This window comes from Setaria italica, chromosome II (assembly GCF_000263155.2).
Source record: "Setaria italica strain Yugu1 chromosome II, Setaria_italica_v2.0, whole genome shotgun sequence".
In the NCBI taxonomy this organism is placed as follows: domain Eukaryota; kingdom Viridiplantae; phylum Streptophyta; class Magnoliopsida; order Poales; family Poaceae; genus Setaria; species Setaria italica.
The window spans coordinates 48,252,372-48,272,415 of record NC_028451.1 but is presented as its reverse complement, the minus strand read 5'-3'; the positions used below and the strand labels follow the sequence as shown (position 1 = coordinate 48,272,415).

The following is a 20,044-nucleotide window of genomic DNA, read 5'->3' as shown; positions in this document are numbered from 1 at the left end:
TTGGCGAAGTTCCTGGGGGAGTTGCGTGCTCCAGCAGGCTTGGCACGAGGTGAAATGGCACGGCCGGTGATGTCGCACGATGGACGGCGGCGGCTCGGCCTCGGGCGGCTGGCGGCGCTCCGGGGCCGGATGTGGGGGCGAGCGCACGAGGTAGCGGTGGGAGAGGATGGCGGGCGCACGGGGCCAGGGGGAAGGGAGTAGCCGGCGGCGCAGGTGACGGCGGGCGGCGGCTCAGCCAGGCGAGGACAACAGAGGCGGCGACGGGTGCAGCATGGGGTCTTGGGTGCCCGGGCGATCCCTTTATAGGGCGCGGGGGCGACACGAATGCCCTGGCGTGAACACCGAAGGCCTGGCGGCGGCAGCGCACGGCCGGGCTCGGTCTGGGAGCCGCGGCAACATTAAACATCAGGTCCACCTCTCATTGATAGAAGTTGGATCAAACTAAAAATGGGTAGAAGCATATGTCACTTAGGTATAGATATTTGGTGTTGTGCATGGGGCTGTCCATATGCAGGGACGCAGTTTGATTGCCGCGGCCAGGCTCGAGGGAAACGAGAGGAGCGGCCGTTTCTGCCGGGCCTAGCTCGTGCGGTACAGGCGAGCGCGCGGGGCCTAGCATGCAGGGAGGGAAAAAAGTATTAGGCGAGCGCGCGGGGCCTAGCATGCAGGGAGGGAAAAAAGTATCAGCCAATGATTAGGTGCAGGTAACCGATCACGAGCTGCGTCGGGCCTGGCTGTCCGGGTATAGGTAAGCAAAAAAAAAGCGTGCTGCATCGAGCAGTCCTGGCCGACATGGGCCTGGCGAGCCAGGCTGAGGTGCAATCACGCCCCTGATGAACGAAGCCATCTGGAGACCATGGTCACCACACGATTGTGGGTTGTGTACCAGGGTACGGGTCGGGACGATCAGAGACGTCGCAGCCAAAGGCCGGTACATCCTCTTGACTTGTCTAAAGCTATACGCAGGTTTGGTGCAGGGCAAGCAGCGGAGCGCGGCAGCTTCTAGAAAACCGAAAGAGGCTGCGCGAGCTCTGTGCTCCGGCGCTTGCTCGATTACGACGCGGTGGTGTTTGGAGCGAGAGCGACGATGTCATCGCCAACCAACATTTCGGAGCCATTCGCTCGCTACTGATCTCCACACGTGATGATCGAATTCGGAGAGACGAATGAAACATGTAGGAATCTGACTTGATTTTCTTTAAGAAAAAAAAAGGGTTAGGAGAGGAACCTGACTACTAAGCATCATGCGTGGTCGATTCGATTGGTTGACGGCCGCACTGTTGTAGCTAGAGGCTAGAGCTGGAGATGGAGCATGGAGTAAGGACGCTTCCTGTCGTGTCCTCTCATCTGAAGGCGCGGCAAACAGGCAGACGGGAGGACGTGGTCGGTCACGTACATGGACAAGCTGGCAGAGCTAACACAACATGCATGCATCTTGTCGTGTGCGCGCCGCAGCTGCAAACACACGCGGCGTACGGATAGGATTGGATCGCTCCCGGGCCCTGCCTGGAATCCAGACCGGGGGTTGCGGTCGGCGTCCGGGCGGGGGTGCGCATCCATCCAGGGCGCCGAAAGTGACGCTCTGATCAGCGTGTTCTCTTCTCTCTCGGCGGCCCTGTTGAGCCATGTGAGCGCCTGAGCGGAGCGGGCAAGCAATGCAATGCAACCATCCAAGCAATGAATGAAGCAAACCATCGGTTTGCACGCGAAACGTACCGGCGGTCCTCATCTTGGAACAACGCCGTGGACGCTACGGTCTGGAAAACACGGCGACCACACTGGAGATGAGAAGTAGTCGGACAGTAGGCCTGGCATGCACGTTGATTGAGATGTGTGGGGGCAACAGAGGCCACTGGTTGTGTGTTGACGACCCTGGGAACGAGAAGAGAGCAGACGGGGCGGTGTGGTGTGATGTGGTGTGGCGTGGCGATGACGGGACCGAGACGAGACGAGACGGCTGGTTGATGTGAACGTCGCCGGCCGCGAGCGAGCATACGGATTGCCGCCTCCGATGGAGGAGGCATCGCGCGAATTGTGTTGCCGCCGAGTCCCACAAGGATTCTCATTTTGGACGGGCCCGTGGACCGGACAAATTATACTACTCGCCCCGACAGCGACGGACAACGCCACCAGAATTGCCTTCACGTCACGCCTCGCCCCGCCGCTGGTATGGTGCATGGCTGTATGCTAGGCTCGGTAGCTCGTCTCGTCCGGCGTCCGCCCCGTCCATCAACATATGTAAACAAACTTTATCTTTAACTAACTAATCCTAAACATTATAAATATGAACTAACTAGCTTGTTCTAAACGTCGTATATTTAGGGACGAGGAACTAACTAGCAGCAGGGGATGGAATGGAAGAGCCGACTAGCCGAGCCGAGCAGAATACGATTCCGATTCGCTCATCTCCCCCTCCGCATCGGGACTCGTCGCGAGATCCACGAGGAGAATACTCATCACAGACAGAGTAAGCTCTCTCTCTGTCTCACGACTCTCCCCATCATCCCACCACCACCATTCATTCATGATTCATTCGTCGTCGCCATCGTCCCATGTGCAGATGTGCTCCACATGGTGATTGCATTCTGGTTACAGGCCTCCTGTACCCTCTCCCTCTCTCCTCTCCCCGAGTCCCTGAATGAGTTTCGGGGCCTCTTGTACTGTGGCCATCTTCTTATCAAAACCACAGAATTCATTACTACTCGGGATCCGTATCGCGGAAACCAAATAGATGCCCCGAAAGAGAGGGCCCACAGATGTCTTCAACCTGTTGTAGCCTGCTAGGTGGTGTGATGCTACTTGCTCATCCAGTCATCCGTCCAAGCTTCACGATCCTTGCTTTCCAAGGGAATGGAGCTGTAGCCCGATCCGTCATCCGCAGCCGCCGCCAAACTCCCACCAGCTGAGCTGACCGAGAAAAAGGCATCCATGCATGCATCTCTTTCAGGCACGCTCTAGCTGCCTTCTAGTATCGACCCGGTTACGGTAAAAGGAAAATGATTCGAACAACCCTTGTTATATTTAGGCACGACCGAATGAGCGATACGATCCTCGATAGCAGACGTACAGGGTTAGGATGGGCATCCAGGGGAGGCTTTCCTGGCCGGCCTCCATTTCCGAAAGCTACTTCTCAAAGCTGCTTTCAGAATCGGCACAAGGCCGTCGTGCTCTGCTCCGCGGCGAGAATGTGAGATCACATGCTCCTGTCCTCTGTCCCAGGCCCCACATGGCCTAGCTCCTCCGCCTCCTTGCGTTTGCTGACACGTCAGCCAGAAACCACCGCTCCTCTGATCCTGTCCATGGATTATTCTCTCTTTTTTTCATTTTTTTTACATCATATACAGATAGTAACTTTGTAAAGATGCGCCTGTTGAGTTACTATTACCACTGGGTTCATTTCATCCCGACCTTCCTTGTCAGTGTCACCATGCCGACTTGTTCTCTCTGTTTAATTGGGAGCGAGCCAACAAGTTAGGCAGAGGAGTGGCCGACGAGTGGGCAAAGCAGAAGCACTACCAAGAGTTAGAGCTGTAGGTGTGCTCATCCCCACCACACGGGCCCATTTGCTTCGATCCATTCCCCTGCCCCCATTATCGATCCTCTCCTGTGGGGCTCAAAGCTCCACTAACTTTTATGTAGCTCTCGCCTGGATATGTATGCCAGTGCCGTCCGTGATCTCTTGGTGCTTGCTTTCCCCTCCTCGCGCCCATATTTTATTCCCCTCCCCGCCGGTTCCGTTCCGCGATCCTCGTTCGCATTGTCTGTCACTCCTCGATTGTTTTTGTTTCGAGGTCTGTCTTGGTTTCTCCATCTTCTTGTTGCTTATCAAGGCTGGCCAAGGGAAGGCCGGCTGCTCAATCCGTTCGGGCAGCGGCTCGTCGCATTGCTCGTCTGCCGCCGCTGATGCGTTTCCTTCTTGGAGCAGGGCTGCAAGGCAGGCGTAGCTTCATGATCGGAGCCTAGCTTCTCCGGTTCAGTTTCTTGGTTGATCCCATCTCGCATCGCAGACATGGATACTGAGTTCGGAGTTGGCATGGCGCCCCGAAAGGTCAGAATTCCGAATCCCTCCATCTGCTTATATGTTAGCTGTGTGCTAGGCTGCTGAAGCAGAACCAAGCTGATCGATCAGAGTGGTGGTTGGTTGGTTCGCAGAGGGAGTCATGGCGGACGACGCTGCTGCTGGCGTATCAGAGCCTCGGGGTGGTGTACGGCGACCTCAGCATCTCGCCGCTGTACGTGTACAAGAGCACCTTCGCAGAGGACATCACGCACTCGGAGACCAACGAGGAGATCTACGGCGCCCTCTCCTTCGTCTTCTGGACGCTCACCCTCATCCCACTCATCAAGTACGTCACCATCGTCCTGCGCGCCGACGACAACGGCGAGGGTAACAAATCATTCTGAAGCTTATACTTTATTGATTGACTAGCATGTCATCTTTCTTTCCTACTACTTGTTAGTATTAAGCTTATTATGCTCATGTGTTGTTGCGAACTGCGATCCTGAACTGAATTTTGCAGGAGGCACCTTCGCGCTCTACTCCCTCATCTGCCGCCACGCCAATGTCAGCCTCCTCCCCAACCGCCAGGTCGCCGACGAGGAGCTCTCCACCTACAAGCTCGAGTGCCCGCCCGAGGTCGCCCAGAGGTCACGCGTCAAGGAGTGGCTCGAGAAGCACAAGAAGCTGCACACCGCGCTGCTCGTCATGGTCATGATCGGCACATGCATGGTCATCGGGGACGGCGTCCTCACGCCGGCCATCTCGGGTATACTGCTTTCTAGTCCAGTCATGGCTTTTACTTTGAGCCTAACTTGATCTTGTGTTTCGTCAGAACCTGATTGTTCAGTTACTGACCTTTGGCGTCCTCTGTTCTGCCTGCTGCAGTGTTCTCCGCTGTTTCAGGGCTTGAGCTCTCCTTGTCCAAGCATCAACATGAATGTAAGTTTCTTTTAATCAAGTTGTATTTTTTTTTGCTTGAAGTTTTGATAGGTCCTCTAGTTCAATGCAACTCACTACTGACTACAACTAATGAACTGCCATAATCAATTGCCAGAGAGTTGGATAATCTTGTTCCTAGTTTACAGTACCATTTCCGAAACTGCCTATGCATAGGTCCGCCAAAATTATGGTGACTGTCTGATCCGATCATCTATACTTAGCATCTTCCGTCACAATCTGCATCTGAACTGAGCATCTTCTTTAGCAAACTGTATCTGAACGGAAAACAGCAGGATATATCATACATATGGGCAGGTTCTTGCAGATGCCACGTGACTACATCTGTTCACCAGTTTGGCAATTTCAATCACCTGTTACCTTCACATGCTACTAGCGTTAGCTTACCCCCAAAAAGACACTTTTACCTGTCTTACCGTGCTCATTTCTGCTCTTTTTTCTTCCCTCGCAGATGCGGTCATCCCGATAACCTGTGCTATATTAGTATTCCTGTTTGCTCTCCAGCATTACGGCACCCACCGTGTCGGATTTCTCTTCGCACCGATCGTGCTGTGCTGGCTTCTCTGCATGAGCGCAATCGGCTTGTACAACATCATCCACTGGAACCCCCATGTTTACCAGGCACTCAATCCCTGCTACATGATCACATTCCTGAAGAAGACCAGGAAGTCTGGCTGGATGTCTCTGGGAGGAATTTTGCTATGCATGACAGGTAAAGTGTCCTGAAATTATAACATTTGCAACAGCTGAAGAGGAAGTGGATGAACTAATAGAGCGTAACATGTCTTGCATTCAGGATCCGAAGCAATGTTCGCAGATCTTGGCCATTTCTCCTACAGCGCAATCCAGGCAATTCCCTGACCCTGCACTTCATATACCTCTATGATTTTTTTTCATTGTTCGCTCTTTAGTGTGTGACGTGTAAGTGTGAATTCTGACGTGATGAAATCTGTCTCTTGTTTTTGCAGCTTGCTTTCACTTCTTTAGTGTATCCATCACTGATTCTGGGATACATGGGTCAAGCTGCTTATTTGTCCAAACACCATAACTTTGACGCAAGCTACCAAATTGGATTCTACATCGCAGTTCCCGGTATGCTAGCTGGTTTATTCTCACTGTACGCTTTTCACAGTTTCAGAGTTTCAGACATTTACAGGACTTGTGCCTGTGCGAATGCAGAGAGTGTAAGGTGGCCTGTGCTAGTGCTGGCGATATTGGCGTCGGTGGTTGGAAGCCAAGCAATCATCAGTGGAACATTCTCCATCATCAACCAGAGCCAGTCCCTGAGTTGCTTCCCCAGGGTGAAAGTTGTGCACACCTCTGCCAAAATTCATGGTCAGATATACATCCCTGAGGTCAACTGGATGCTAATGATCCTCTGCATTGCTGTGACCGTTGGTTTCCGTAATACCAAGCACATGGGAAATGCATCTGGTAAGTATCTTGCTGTCAGAAAAAAAGGCACTTGGATCCTTTTTTTGGCAATACATATGCTGTCAGAATAGTCAGGCTTGTTTATCAATGTCCAGAACTGCTAAAAATTTTGTGAATGAAATTGTTGTGCAGGCTTGGCGGTGATCACGGTGATGATGGTGACGACGTGTCTCATGTCGGTGGTGATCATGCTGTGCTGGCACCGGTCGCCTCTGCTAGCCCTGGCGTTCTTCCTCTTCTTCGGGTCGATCGAGGCGCTCTACTTCTCGGCGTCGCTGATCAAGTTCCTTGAAGGCGCGTGGGTGCCGATCCTGCTGTCCCTCATCCTGTTGGCCGTCATGTTCGTGTGGCACCACACCACCATCAAGAAGTACGAGTACGACATGCAGAACAAGGTGACCCTCGAGTGGCTGCTCGCCCTGGGCGACAAGCTCGGCATGGTGCGTGTCCCGGGCATCGGCCTCGTCTACACCGACCTCACCTCCGGCGTGCCGGCGAACTTCTCCCGCTTCGTAACCAACCTCCCAGCGTTCCACCGGGTGCTCGTCTTCGTCTGCGTCAAGTCCGTGCCGGTGCCGCACGTGCTCCCCGCCGAGCGCTACCTCGTCGGCCGCGTCGGGCCGCCGGGCCACCACTCCTACCGGTGCATCGTGCGCTACGGCTACCGCGACGTGCACCAGGACGTGGACTCCTTCGAGACGGAGCTCGTCGAGAGCCTCGCCACCTTCATCAAGCTCGACGCGCTGTTCCGGTGCAGCGACGCCGGCGGCGAGCAGCGGGACAGCAGCTACTACGAGCGCGAGAACGCGCTCACCGTCATCGGGAGCAACCCGCTGCGGCGCCACCTGGGCCTGGGATACGACGACTCCCACGACGGCGTGTCGTCGGCCCACGAGGCCGCTGGCAGCGCGAACGGGATCGAGCTCGCGGCGGCGGCGCCGGCGATTAAGAAGCAGGTGAGGTTCGCGGTGGAGAGCGCGGCGCCGAGGAGCCCCGGCGTGGACGAGCGCGTGCTGGAGGAGCTGCAGGAGCTGTGCGAGGCGCGGGAGGCGGGGACGGCGTTCATCCTGGGGCACTCGCACGTGCAGACTAAGCCGGGGTCTTCGGTGCTGAAGAAGCTGGCCGTCGGCGTCGGCTACAACTTCCTGCGGCGGAACTGCCGCGGCCCGGACGTGGTGCTGCGCGTGCCGCCGGCGTCGCTGCTCGAGGTCGGCATGGTCTACGTGCTATGACAACGTGATTGCGGATCTCCCTGCTTCTTTTTGTCAGTGCGTCAACTACGGATCTCTCTGCTTTCGTGCAGTATGCAGATCTCGACCTGCTGATGAAAATTGTAATTCGTAACGCGATGCGATGATATAGAATTATAGATGCCCTGATATTTGCCAGTGGCACCATGTGTTCAATATATGGTTGTTGAATCAAATTATTGGCAAATTTTACATACACTGGTTACACTGTCCAATACCTTCCATTTGAAGCCTCTAAATCAGTAAGAAATGGCATATAACAAAATTCGCTCAAGTTCAGAAGTTGTGTGGCGCACAACTTGAAGTTGGAAATTTATGTTTGATACTTTGATTCTTTTCCGGAACGAACTGATTGTGTGATTTTCTCCATTGTTAGAGATGAGCCTGATTGAAGGTCAGGTTATGCATACAAATATACAATCATCACCAGAATTAAAAATCGTGATGTTTTTGTAAAGTGGGCTTGTATATTTAGGTAAAGTCTGGGTTTATTTTCTATGACAAGTCTGGGTGGGTTCATAACATTTCAGGGATGTAGTTTCCCATTTCAAAATAGCCGGCTTTGTTTGGGTCACCCCAATCCCGGCCCAAATTATGTAAGTGTAGTGTCTAGTCTACACGAGTTGGGCCGAACTATACTGTTCTAAACAGGCCCTTACAATATTTGGCCCACTCAAGCTCAAAATTAATATCGCAGCCCACTGCGCAACCATCTCATCATCTCCTCGGCCTCAGCCCTCGATCTGAATCCGGGCTCGTCCCTGCCAGAAATTCCCCGGCGGGATTTTTTTAATATATTTTTTATTTTAGCATTTTGCAAAAAATATATCTAAATAAAAAAATTTGCAAATCTATACGTATACGGTTTGAAACGGTTGAACCGGCGAAAGGTGCACTGTAACAACCCTACCGCCGGTTCAACCGGCGGAATTTCCCTTCTCTGGACAACATATTTTCAAAAATCAAAACTAATTTGTATGAACTAGGATGGACATAAAATTTATATGAAAATTGTAGATCTCGACGCGATCGACAAACTTTGTAGTGCAAACTATTTTCATTTGAAATCATCTTGGTACTCAAATAATCGATACAATGTTCAGATCTAAAATCCGGTGGAATTTTCCTTATTTGGATAGCACATCTTCAAAAAATTATAACTAATTCGTATGGAATTGGATAGAGATAAGTTTTGCACGAAAATTGTATTTCTCGACAAAATCTACAACTTTGTAGTTCAATTTTTTATAATTCGGAATCATCTTGGTGCTCAAATAATCAACACAATGTTAATTTGAATTTTAGATTTGAACATTGTGTCGATTATTTGAGTACCAAGATAATTCCAAATTTTAAAAGTTTAAACTATAAAGTTGTAGATCTCGTTGAGAACTACAATTTTTATATAAAGTTTATTTTCATCCGAGTTAATATGAATTAGTTATAATTTTTTAAAGATATGTTGTCCAGAGAAGGAAAATTCCGCCGATTGAACCGGCGGTAAGGTTGCTACAGTGCACCTTCCACCAGTTGGACTGACTAACCGTTTCAAACGGCGGTATGAATATAGATTTGTAATTTTTTTATTTGAACATATATTTTTACAAAATACTAAAATAAAAAAAATTCTTTGCCCAGCGGTGTCGTGAATCCACACCATCACATGCAGCGCATTCAGAGGGTAGGTGACCGACGCACTGCAAAACTCTTTGCTCCGGTTGTTTCTTTGTCAGTCACGGAAGGTGAGCGATGAGAATCCGAGCACGTTTCGCTATTTTTATTTTGCCGTCGCTTGATTGTTTACTCCTATTTTCGTCCCAAAAATAGGAGTACCTGAACCTGATTGCCATGGTCGTACCTGCTGAAGCATCTCTTGACCTAATCGATCAGTATAATCAAGGGCAATGATATACGCACTTGCCTCGCTTAAGAGTTCAGGACAGTGGTATTATTTTTTTTAAAAAGTATTTTATAGTGACATGTTGAGGGTTAAGGGCAAAAAAAGTATTTTATAGTGAAATGGTGAGGGAAAAGGGCAAAAAAAAAGTATTTTATAGTGAAATGGTGAGGGGAAAGGGCAAAAAAAAGAACATCCGACCTGCCGGATTCGAACCAGCGACCTAAGGATTTATCTGCAACAACTACAGTCCTCCGCTCTACCAACTGAGCTAAGGTCGGATTGTGAAAAAGTTTCACACGACCGTTATATAATCTTTTTTGCTTAATTATCACTTATATTGCATTAGCGGCATGGGAAAAGGGAGCAGCAAAATATTGTAAACTGTGCGTTTCATCAATATTTCTGCAATATATCTTGAATTTTCGCCTGCATGATTTTGCTCCAATGTCTCGCTACTTTCCTGGCTTACTCTGACTGCTTTACAAATCTTCAACAGGTACAGTTTCTTTTCTTTGTAAACAAGATGTAGTTTCTTTCGGAAAAAATAATAAAAGAATCTTGGATGTGTATTCTTTCAATGAAAAAAGTAGGAGCTCTGCCAAGGTTATGCATCATAAACATATGCATGATTGGGAATCCACTGGAAATTTGGAGGAAGAATTGCCCACCACTCACTGGATGGACTGGAAAATTCCTTGTTATGTCAAAGCATTAGACAATTGTTCCTTGTCTTCTCATTCAACATGCAAATGAACATCTGGTGCTGGAACGTGCTAGCTGAACCCTGCTCCAGTTAGCAGCAGCTTCATGTCCCGCACCTAAGAAATTCATGGGACATAGGATTAAACAACAGCAATTATGGAGTTAGGAGTGCCATCACAGAGAGTAGTATAGTGCTAGTGCTCCATCATGAGTACTGTTCTCCATGTACAGGAGGGAGTATAACAGATTGTTATCATGATTCTTGTTCTGGTAGGAGACACCAATTCCTTTTGCCTCACGTATTTTAGTCAATTATTAGGGCAGCAACTTCTGCGGCTCTCATCGGTTTGAGAGATTTATATATGTTTTACCTTTGTTTAATTTAAGCCTAGTTGCTTACTTCAGGTGAAAGCACCAGGAAGAGACTTCTTTTGGCTGCTGTTTTTTTCTTCCGAACAATGTTGGCTGGTGGTTTTGGAGATAAACAACAAGGTTAGGTGCGTTTCTTCTCTAATTTGAAGTCAAGTTTCCAAGTCAATTTTTTTCTTCCATAAAATGATGAATTTTTATAATATGGTACATCTGCTACATTTTCTTGTTTTGGTCAAATTGGATGGCTACAGTGGCATAGTTGCAGAACTGTGCTTTTATAGAGCGGCGACCCCAAAAAAATCAAACTTCCGTGCTTATCTGTACCTCATTTGTTCTGACAAGTCAAGAGCAACTCCGTTGTAAATAGATTCTGAACCGTGTCATCATCTGAAGTTCTGAACAAATCCTTGTTTGCACTGTGGTGAAAGCTCGTTGCTTGTTTGTTTTTGGTCCGGATGATGTAATACGCGTGCCTGAAATATAAAGTAGAGCAGATATTTTGCAGTGCAATTGGCCATTGCCGACTGATTAAGACATGCAGCATTTGAGAAATAAAGTCCAACGTTTCCGAGCATGATTAGGGCCCCTTAGATTCCAATTGTCCGTAGTAGGTGTCATTGTTAGACGAGAATTAGTCTAAGCTGCTGAAATTGACTTGCTCGGGCCACTTCATGGCATCATAGTGGTGGTAGGGAATGGCCACTAACGTGCAGAAGCTTCTGAGAAAGACTGGCCATAGTTTTGAAGCACTGCATCCAGGCATTTGAGGTCAGTTAATTCTGCTTAGTTTTTTTCCCTTTTATTATATTGACTCAAAATAAAAAGAGAGAGAGCACGCTTTCATGACAAACAGGGCTTTGATATGGTCTCTCATGTACCTGTTCAGTTTTTACAGGGCCAGTTTACCTAGTTTTTTTTTTCCTAGAAGAGCCAGTTAAGCTGGTTACAAGATGCTCAGCTCATCATGTCATGAGGTGTGATGGTGAGCCGTGGAAGGTCAGTCTGATGGACACACCAATGCAAACCAGGTGTCGAGCTGCCATAGGAGCCGGGCCCAGTGTATCAGAAAGGGAAGAGCTGGTGGTGCCACCTGGAAGATGCGTGACGGTAGGAGAGTTGTTCTAGTCCAAGGAGGATCGACGTTTGCTGTGGCTAGCATTGTCGTCCTCGTGTTCATGGCGGAAGAATCAGGGGATCTGTACAACGCGTATCAGCTCATGAACCTGTGACAGCAACCATTCGATCGCGCGGCCCACAATTTGTGCGGTGTCAGTTTGAGCGAGATACGCAGAAAAGTTACTCTCGCCGTTGATTCAGTCGCAGCAGCTTCCCGTAGACAGAATAGCAGTGCTGCATTTTGGTTCAATGGATGTACACTAGGCAATTGTTAATCCCAACCACAACAAAGCTGCACATGGTGCCTGGAAATGTTCAGTCATACTCATGGTACCGCCTAAAGGGGTGTTTGGATACGAGTTGCTAAACTTTAACACTGTCACATCGGATGTTCGGATGCTAATTAGGAGAACTAAATATGAGCTAATTATAAAACTAATTGCAGAACCTTGTGCTAATTTGCGAGACGAATCTATTAAGTCTAATTAATCCATCATTAGCAAATGGTTACTGTAGCACCACATTGTCAAATCATGGACTAATTAGGCTTAATAGATTCGTCTCGCGAATTACACTCCATTTGTGCAATTAGTTTTATAATTAATCTATATTTAATACTTCTGATTAGCATCTAAACATCCGATGTGACGGATGTTAAATTTTAACGCGCTGAAGTCAAACAGGCCCTAAGTCCGCACATTGGGGAGCTCGTCCTGCACAACCAGAGCGCATTCACATTTTGGACAGCAGATCGACGAAGGAGACACAACCTGGATGGCCTTGACGAATGCTGGCTCTGTGACCAGGAGAATGAGACAGGCAATCACATTTTGGTTAACTGCTCGTACTCAAGGCAGATATGGTGGGCGGCCCTTTCATGGATGCACTGCAATTGCCTGTTCTTGGCGGAGCCAGCTACTCTCCAGGATTGGTGGGTGCACATCCGGAGGCTTCAGCCGAGAGGAAGAAGAAAAGGGCTCGATTCCTTGTTCATGCTGGTCCTCTAGCAACTCTGGAAAGAGCGCAGTGCGCGGCTGTTCGAGCGGCAGATGTCCTCGGTACAAGAGCGCATACAAGGCATCAAGCAGGAAGCCCAGCTATGGGTTGAAGCTGGTGCATGTCGTTTAGGTTGTTTACGTTGCGAGTAGTCGGTTAGGATGGGCCTTCAGGCCAGCTGCTCATTACATGCTCCATGGAGTGTGTGTGATGATGTCTGTTCAAAATATGCAATGATGTGCAGCTCTCCAGGTATTCAGGGAAAAAAAAGTCATATCGATGGATCTCAAGAAAAGAAGAAACATTCATTCAGAGAGGCGCAGCCAGGAGCCCATGTTCAACGGTCTTGCTTTGTCCGTCGGTCCCAGCATTCACGAGCAGCCAAAAACGGCGCTGCCACCACACACTGTCCCAGACGGCGACTGCTTCCGGGACCGCGACCTTGGGAGACAATTCGACGAGAAGGCGTGCCGTGCCGTCATAGCAGCAGAGGAGCGGCTTCCAGAGCGCCACCGGAGCAGGTCAGAACAGAGGCACCGGAATCTTTTCCGGAGATGGCAGTGAACGTCCGCGGGTTTTACAGGGACAGCCTCCGGCAAGGGACAAAGCTCGAGGTGGATGGACTTGCCATGGTCCGACAAATTGCCAGGGCCCCAGCCCCCAGTGCCCACGCCCCTCCCGCATGGCTGAAAGCTCCCTTGTCTCGGTGTTTTCTCCTTCCAGGATCCTGATTTCAGAGTCAGAGGCTACAGAAATTCTTTTTGGTGGATTCTTTCTTATTTTTTGCTTGTAGAAAGATGAATAGTATTTTTTTTTAAAAAAGAAAACGATGAATATCATGCTCTTGGAGAATTACGGCTGCTTCATCTGTGTGCAATTCCTACCCAATTCTCGATGATCCGGATTACATCGCGAAGCTTCTGATGATGAGTACTGAAGTGAGACGTGTCGTCCTGTTGGGATTGTGACGTGATCATGGCATGAACGTCCCCATCTCGTAATAACCTACCAATCGATCGACCGGCAGCCTAATATCGAGCCGGACTCTCGTAAAAACAAGGGAAGGAGCCACCGATCTGACGCCGCCTAACAGTTAGGTGCAAGCGCGCTGTGGTGCTCAGGTCGCGCCACCGGAACAGAGCGACAAGCAGCCACCAGGTCGACGACAGGTGGAGGATGTAGGTGGTGATGAGCCACACCCTACCAGCTGATCGCTGCCTGCACGCCATTGGTTCGTGAAACTGACGGGCAGGAGCAAAGGGTGGCCAACCCCCTGACAATGATAGCTAGCTTGGCACAGTAATTTGTTGTGGTCACGTGCAGGAAACCATACTGGAGTATGTTGTTGACCTTTTCTTGTGATTTTTTCTTTGGTGCCAACAAGCCTTTATATTATGGAAAGATGCTGTTGAAGAGCTAGCTGGTGACTGGTGCAACCATGGAAGCGATACAGTAACTCCTACCACGCATGCTTCTACACGCCGCGTAACAATTGTTTACTCCCTCACATCGGTTTGTCTCCGAATTTTTCACTTTTCGGAAGGTGTAGCAAACTCCACGTTTAGTTTCTACCACCACGCCAGTCAGTCGCCTGTTTGGGTTTGGTTACCTCCTCTAATTGGCTGCGTGTCTTTCCTGGCACCTCACTGGCCGTGAGAGCGAGAGCACATGGCTGGCGGACGGCCACCGGGACACCCGAGGAGACCTCGGGTGTACGCGTGCGGCCTGCCGACCCGCCGAGATCACATGCTCATCTCAATTCTGATGACGCACGCGGGTGAGGAGAGATCGATGGGCGAGCTCACTGATTGCGCGCCGTGGTAAAACGGCGACAAGTTGGGCAATTATTGGTGGGCCAGCCTCCCCTAATTAGGTAGCGGGTAGGGTCACTCGCGGCTGGAAAAGTACCTGTTTCTAACCCCTTGATACCGATTGTGCAACCGATATTGTTATTTCAGATAAAAAATCCGGTCGGCCGCCTGGCCCCGCATCCTGCCAACCGCGCGCGGCTCTCCCGCCACCGCGCCGCGTCAACGCTAGCTACCCCTCCCCCGTGACCCGCATCCCGCCGGTCACACCTCGCTGCCCCGCCAGCCGTCGACATCCAGCCCCACCGGATCCAGCCAGCCGCACCCCGCTGCCCCCGCCGCCGCCACCATGCTGCCCCACCGGATCCGACCGCCACCAAAGCCCGAAGCGCCGGAGCCTGGGCGCGGTGGGAGGGAAGGGAGGGGGAGGGAAGTTGCAGGAGAGGGAGAGGGAGAGGGAGAGGGAGGGAGAGGGAGAAGGAGGGAGAGGGGCGTGATGGCACCGCCACCGTCAGCCCTAGAGCAAAAAAAAAGAAGAAAATACCTGTGCCCCGCCTGCTGCTGTGGCGAGCCCGTTGCTGCACCCCTACGCCCCGCCGCCTCCGGCTAGCCACCGCTTCCCGCTGCTGCTCCTCACTACCCTGCACCTCGCTCCACTGCCATTCCTCACTGCCAGTGAGGGGCGAGCAGAGCGGGAAGGGGAGGGGCAGTAGAGCTGGCTAGCGACTGAGTAGAGATTGGGGGAGAGAGGAGGGGGTGTCGTCGGGAGAGGACGGGGGCAGTGGCAGGGGTGGCTGCGGGAGAGGGAGCGGCTGGGGAGAAGAGAGAGGGGAAGAGATAAGTGTGAGAGAGGAGAAGAGATAAGGGGGTGGGCGGGCAGTTAGAGCTCCAACCGGTACTAAAGGTTGCACATTGGTATCGGATCCTAACCGGTACTAGAAGTTGCACATTGGTACCGGGTGGAGCCTTCATACGGTACCAAAGGTCCTCATGCATGCTAGTACTATGTGGAGCTCTACCCGATACGAATGAGTAACCTTTACTATCGGTTGGAGCTCCCAACCGGTAGGGTCACGGAGGACTCGATGAGAAACTTAACTTTTAGACTATTACTAATGCTTGGTCAAAGGAACCAAACCGGTAATTTTTCCAGCGGTGACGGTGATTTTAACCGAGCGAGGGGAACGGCAGGCAATATCTTAGTACCCTTAGTGCCATTTTCTAACCCCTCTTAATACCGATCGTGCAACCGATATTGTTATTTTAGATAAAAAATCCGGTCGGCCGCCTAGCCCCGCATCCTGCCAACCGCGCCCCGCTGCCCCGCCAGCCGTCGACATCCAGCCCCGCCGGATCCACCTAGCCGCACCCCGCCACCACGCCGCCGCCACCACCACGCTGCCCCACCGGATCCGACCGCTGCCAAAGCTCGGAGCGCCGGAGCCTGGTGCGGTGGGAGGGAAGGGAGGGGGAGGAAAGTTGCATGAGAGGGAGGGGAGAGAGGGAGGGAGAAGGAGGGAGAGGGGCGTGGTGGCGCCGCTACCGTCAGTCCTGGAGAAAAAAAATAAGAAGAAAATACCTTTGCCCTACCCGCCGCTGTGGCCAGCCCGCTGCCGTACCCTTGCGCCCCGCCGCTTCCTGCTGCTGCTCCTCATTGCCTGCACCTCGCTCAACTGCCATTCCTCACTGCCAGTGAGGGGCGAGCAAAGGGGGAAGGGGAGGGGCAGTAGAGCTGGCTAGCGACTGAGCAGAGATTGGAGGAGAGAGGAGGGGGTGTCGGCGGGAGAGGACGGGGGTAGCGACAGGGGTGGCTGAGGGAGAGGGAGCGGTTGGGGAGAAGATAGAAGGGGAAGAGATCAGTGTGAGAGAAAAGAAGAGATAAGGTTGAGAGAGAAGAGATAAGGGGGTGGACGGGCAGTTAGAGCTCCAACCGGTACTAAAGGTTGTACATTGGTACCGGATCACAACCGGTACTAGAAGTTGCACTTGGTATCGGGTGGAGTCTCCATTCGGTACCAAGGGTCCACATGCTTAGTACTATGTGGAGCTCCATCTGGTACGAATGGATAACTTTACTATCGGTTGAAGCTCCCAACCGGTACTAAGGGATCACGGAGGACTCATGAGAAACTAAATGTGAGACCTATTATGAATGCTTGGTCAAAAGAACCGACCGGTAATTTTTCGAGCGGTGACGGTGATTTTAACCGAGCGAGGGGAACGGCAGGCAATATCTCCTCCGTGGAAGGGGATCCCCTCCTGCCCCTAAGGCTACCGGGTCCACCGCCCCCGAAAGCCTCGCCTCCTGCCGCATAAAAAACAGCACCGATCGAGCGAGCAAGCCGCCTCACCACCACACCAGATTTGTTTCGTCCGGGTGAACGCATCCACCTCCCTCCCCTCCCTCCCCTCGCCGTCCACCATTCACCGTCGTCCCCGATCTCCTTCGCTAGCTGCTGCTCCAGTCCCGCGACCGACCTCCTCCTTCGTGCAGCGCTGCACCAGCTAACTAGTCGCACGCGGCGGCTGCCTTCCCTTCGTCCTCGGCCGTCCGGATCTGGTACGATGACTCTCCTCCTCCACCCCCTTCAATTTCTACTCCCGTTGATTGATGATCCGTTGTCAACATGTATGTGCATGATTCGTCTCAGCTCTATGCATGGTTATTGGTTGGTGGTCACCGTTCCCATTTTGCCTATTACAAAAACAACAGATCCGTGCTGCACGCGATTTGCTCTGTTTAATTTGTTAGCGAGTTGGTTGGATCGATAGACAGGCGACGTCTCTGGATTTATTTGTCCTCCGCGCGATGCAATAGTTTTATGAGATTTTCCACTATGCAGAGTTACAAACAAAAGATCTCTCTTCTAGTACGTCGTAGATGCCTGTCATAATCTCATACGCGTACCATTTCATTTCCCGGATTCTTAGTCCCAACATCTCCAGTCTACAATTCTTTCTATCATTGTGCTGCTGTGGTCTTCTGGGAGTGGGAATTTAAATATACCGCAACAAGACCTACTAGATCCTCACTGCTACTATTACTGAATTTTTGAGTTCGACCACCACAAGACTAGATCCTTGCGCATGGGTACTGCTAGTGAATTTTGAGCTGCCGGTGCCGCTATGTATATAATAAATAATCTGGTTAGAGCTAGCAACTTGTGATTGTCTGTGCAAGATATCTGTCCATCTGCTTCCAACTTGTATCTGTGTTGTGTGCTAGTTTTTTACTAAAGACCAAGTACCTAGTTCTCTCAGTTTCTGAATTATGACTGACCTTATTTTTTTTCTTTTCTTTTCCGCAGAACGAACTGGTCTCTCAATAACAAGGAAACACCTTAGGGAATGCAGAAAGATGTGCTTGCATGTTAAAGAGTCACCTTGTGAGGGACTTGGCAGGGTAGCCACCCGTACCTCTTCTTTGCCGCCTCTTGATGACATTGGGGCCCAAGAACACACGCAGCTCTTGCTCCTTGTGCTTCTGCACAATGGGGTTCGACGTGGCAGCTCAACCATCTTCTTAGAGCACCACCTCGGAGGAGACGGTTGAAGTCTTCAAAAACAATTTGCAGGCTTCTCGTGAGTCCGTTGGTTTCAAGTCTTGGATCAGTCCGGCCTTTTGTGTACTAGCAGTATACATTCGGTGTGATGGCGGAACAGAAAGGAAATGTTTTGATGCAGAAGTATGAGATGGGAAAAATGCTTGGACAAGGAACCTTTGCCAAAGTCTACCGTGCCCGTAACACAAAGACCTCTGAAAGTGTCGCGATCAAGGTGATCGACAAAGAGAAGGTTATGAAGGTTGGCCTCATCGATCAGATCAAGAGGGAAATCTCTGTCATGAAGCTTGTGAGACATCCCAACATTGTGCAGCTATATGAGGTTATGGCTACCAAAACCAAGATATACTTTGTGTTGGAGCATGTGAGAGGCGGAGAGCTGTTCAATAAAGTTCAGCGAGGACGTCTCAAGGAGGATGCTGCTCGCAAGTACTTCCAACAACTGATCTGCGCTGTGGACTTTTGCCATAGCAGGGGTGTCTATCATCGAGATTTGAAGCCGGAGAACCTTCTGCTTGATGAGAATAGCAATCTCAAGGTGTCAGATTTCGGTCTAAGTGCACTTGCTGAATGCAAAAGACAAGACGGCCTGTTGCACACAACCTGTGGCACACCTGCTTATGTCGCACCAGAAGTTATCAATAGAAAAGGTTATGACGGTGCAAAGGCTGACATCTGGTCTTGTGGGGTCATCCTCTTTGTGCTACTTGCTGGGTATCTCCCGTTCCATGATAAAAACTTGATGGATATGTATAAGAAGATTGGGAAAGCAGAGTTCAAATGTCCAAGTTGGTTCTCTACCGATGTCCGAAGGCTTTTGCAAAGAATTCTTGATCCTAACCCCAGTACGAGGATCTCAATGGAAAAAATCATGGAGAATCCATGGTTTAGGAAGGGACTAAATGCAAAACTACTCAGGTATAACTTACAAACAAAGGATGCCCCTCCTTTGGACATGAATGCAGATTTTGATTCTGTGAGTACCATCGCAAATACGGAGAGCAAGCAACAAGAAGCAAAGAAGCCCATCAACATGAATGCATTTGATATAATATCTCTATCAACTGGTTTGGACCTGTCGGGTATGTTTGAAGAATCTGACAAAAAGAGAGAGTCTAAATTCACGTCCACCAACACAAGCTCGACGATCATATCAAAGATTGAGGATGTTGCAAAGAGTTTGCGGTTGAAGCTCACAAAGAAGGATGGTGGTTTGTTGAAGATGGAAGGTTCCAAGCCTGGAAGGAAAGGGGTGATGGGCATTGATGCTGAAATATTTGAGGTTAGCCCGAACTTTCACCTTGTGGAGATAAAAAAGGCAAACGGTGATACTCTAGAGTACCAGAAGGTTTTGAACCAAGAGATGCGGCCAGCACTAAAGGACATAGTATGGGCTTGGCAAGGTGAGCAGCCGAAGCAGCAACAGCAGCCGTGCTGTTAAATATTGTGACAAGTGCAAAACGTTGATCGAGGCAGTTTCCAACATTCATGTAGTTTTTGTTTTTACCCTTTCGTCATTTATTTTTGTTCCCCTTGTATTACCAATATAAGCTTCTGTATTTCAAAGCTAAACAATTGTCGTTCTCATTTCGTCTATTGGGATTCAAAAACTGAAATGATGGTTTCACTTTTGACGCAAATTGCTATCTAAGACAGATGTGATAATGTACTACAATGGCTTGTGCTTGCAGAGACAAGATATATTTCTGGAAAACTGCTTGAATCTCTTTCAGCCTAGAACCAAGTGCCTATTTGAAAGTGAGTTTTGTAGCACCTTATTCGAGCAGGGAAAAATAATTCCAAATAATAGGTCGTCGAGGTACTCTCAATAGTTAAGCCTCTTGGACATTCATGAGTATGCACTAATAATTACTCCGGTTCAAGTTTGGAGGATTCCTTTCTGTACATAAATTGAACCTGTTCACAATTTCTTTTACGGGTTGGTC

General features: G+C 50.1%; 2 protein-coding genes and 1 non-coding gene across 3 annotated transcripts; 2 read left to right on the top strand and 1 right to left on the bottom strand.

Annotated features, from left to right (window-relative positions):
* Positions 1 to 3,535: 3,535 nt before the first annotated feature.
* LOC101782080 (probable potassium transporter 9) lies at positions 3,536 to 7,839 on the top strand. The gene is made up of 10 exons (XM_012844030.3): positions 3,536 to 3,791; positions 3,926 to 4,048; positions 4,153 to 4,387; positions 4,521 to 4,766; positions 4,886 to 4,939; positions 5,409 to 5,669; positions 5,754 to 5,806; positions 5,926 to 6,049; positions 6,137 to 6,391; positions 6,524 to 7,839. The coding sequence occupies exons 2-10, from the start codon at positions 4,010 to 4,012 to the stop codon at positions 7,621 to 7,623; spliced, it is 2,367 nt and encodes a 788-aa protein (XP_012699484.1). The 5' UTR covers positions 3,536 to 3,791; positions 3,926 to 4,009; the 3' UTR covers positions 7,624 to 7,839.
* Positions 7,840 to 9,733: 1,894 nt separating this feature from the next.
* TRNAY-GUA lies at positions 9,734 to 9,819 on the bottom strand. The gene is given in 2 exon segments: positions 9,734 to 9,769; positions 9,783 to 9,819. It is a non-coding gene; the product is annotated as a tRNA-Tyr (tRNA).
* Positions 9,820 to 16,798: 6,979 nt separating this feature from the next.
* On the top strand, positions 16,799 to 19,738 carry LOC101781426 (CBL-interacting protein kinase 2). The gene is made up of 2 exons (XM_004958635.2): positions 16,799 to 17,095; positions 17,844 to 19,738. The coding sequence occupies exon 2, from the start codon at positions 18,187 to 18,189 to the stop codon at positions 19,537 to 19,539; it is 1,353 nt and encodes a 450-aa protein (XP_004958692.1). The 5' UTR covers positions 16,799 to 17,095; positions 17,844 to 18,186; the 3' UTR covers positions 19,540 to 19,738.
* Positions 19,739 to 20,044: the final 306 nt, after the last annotated feature.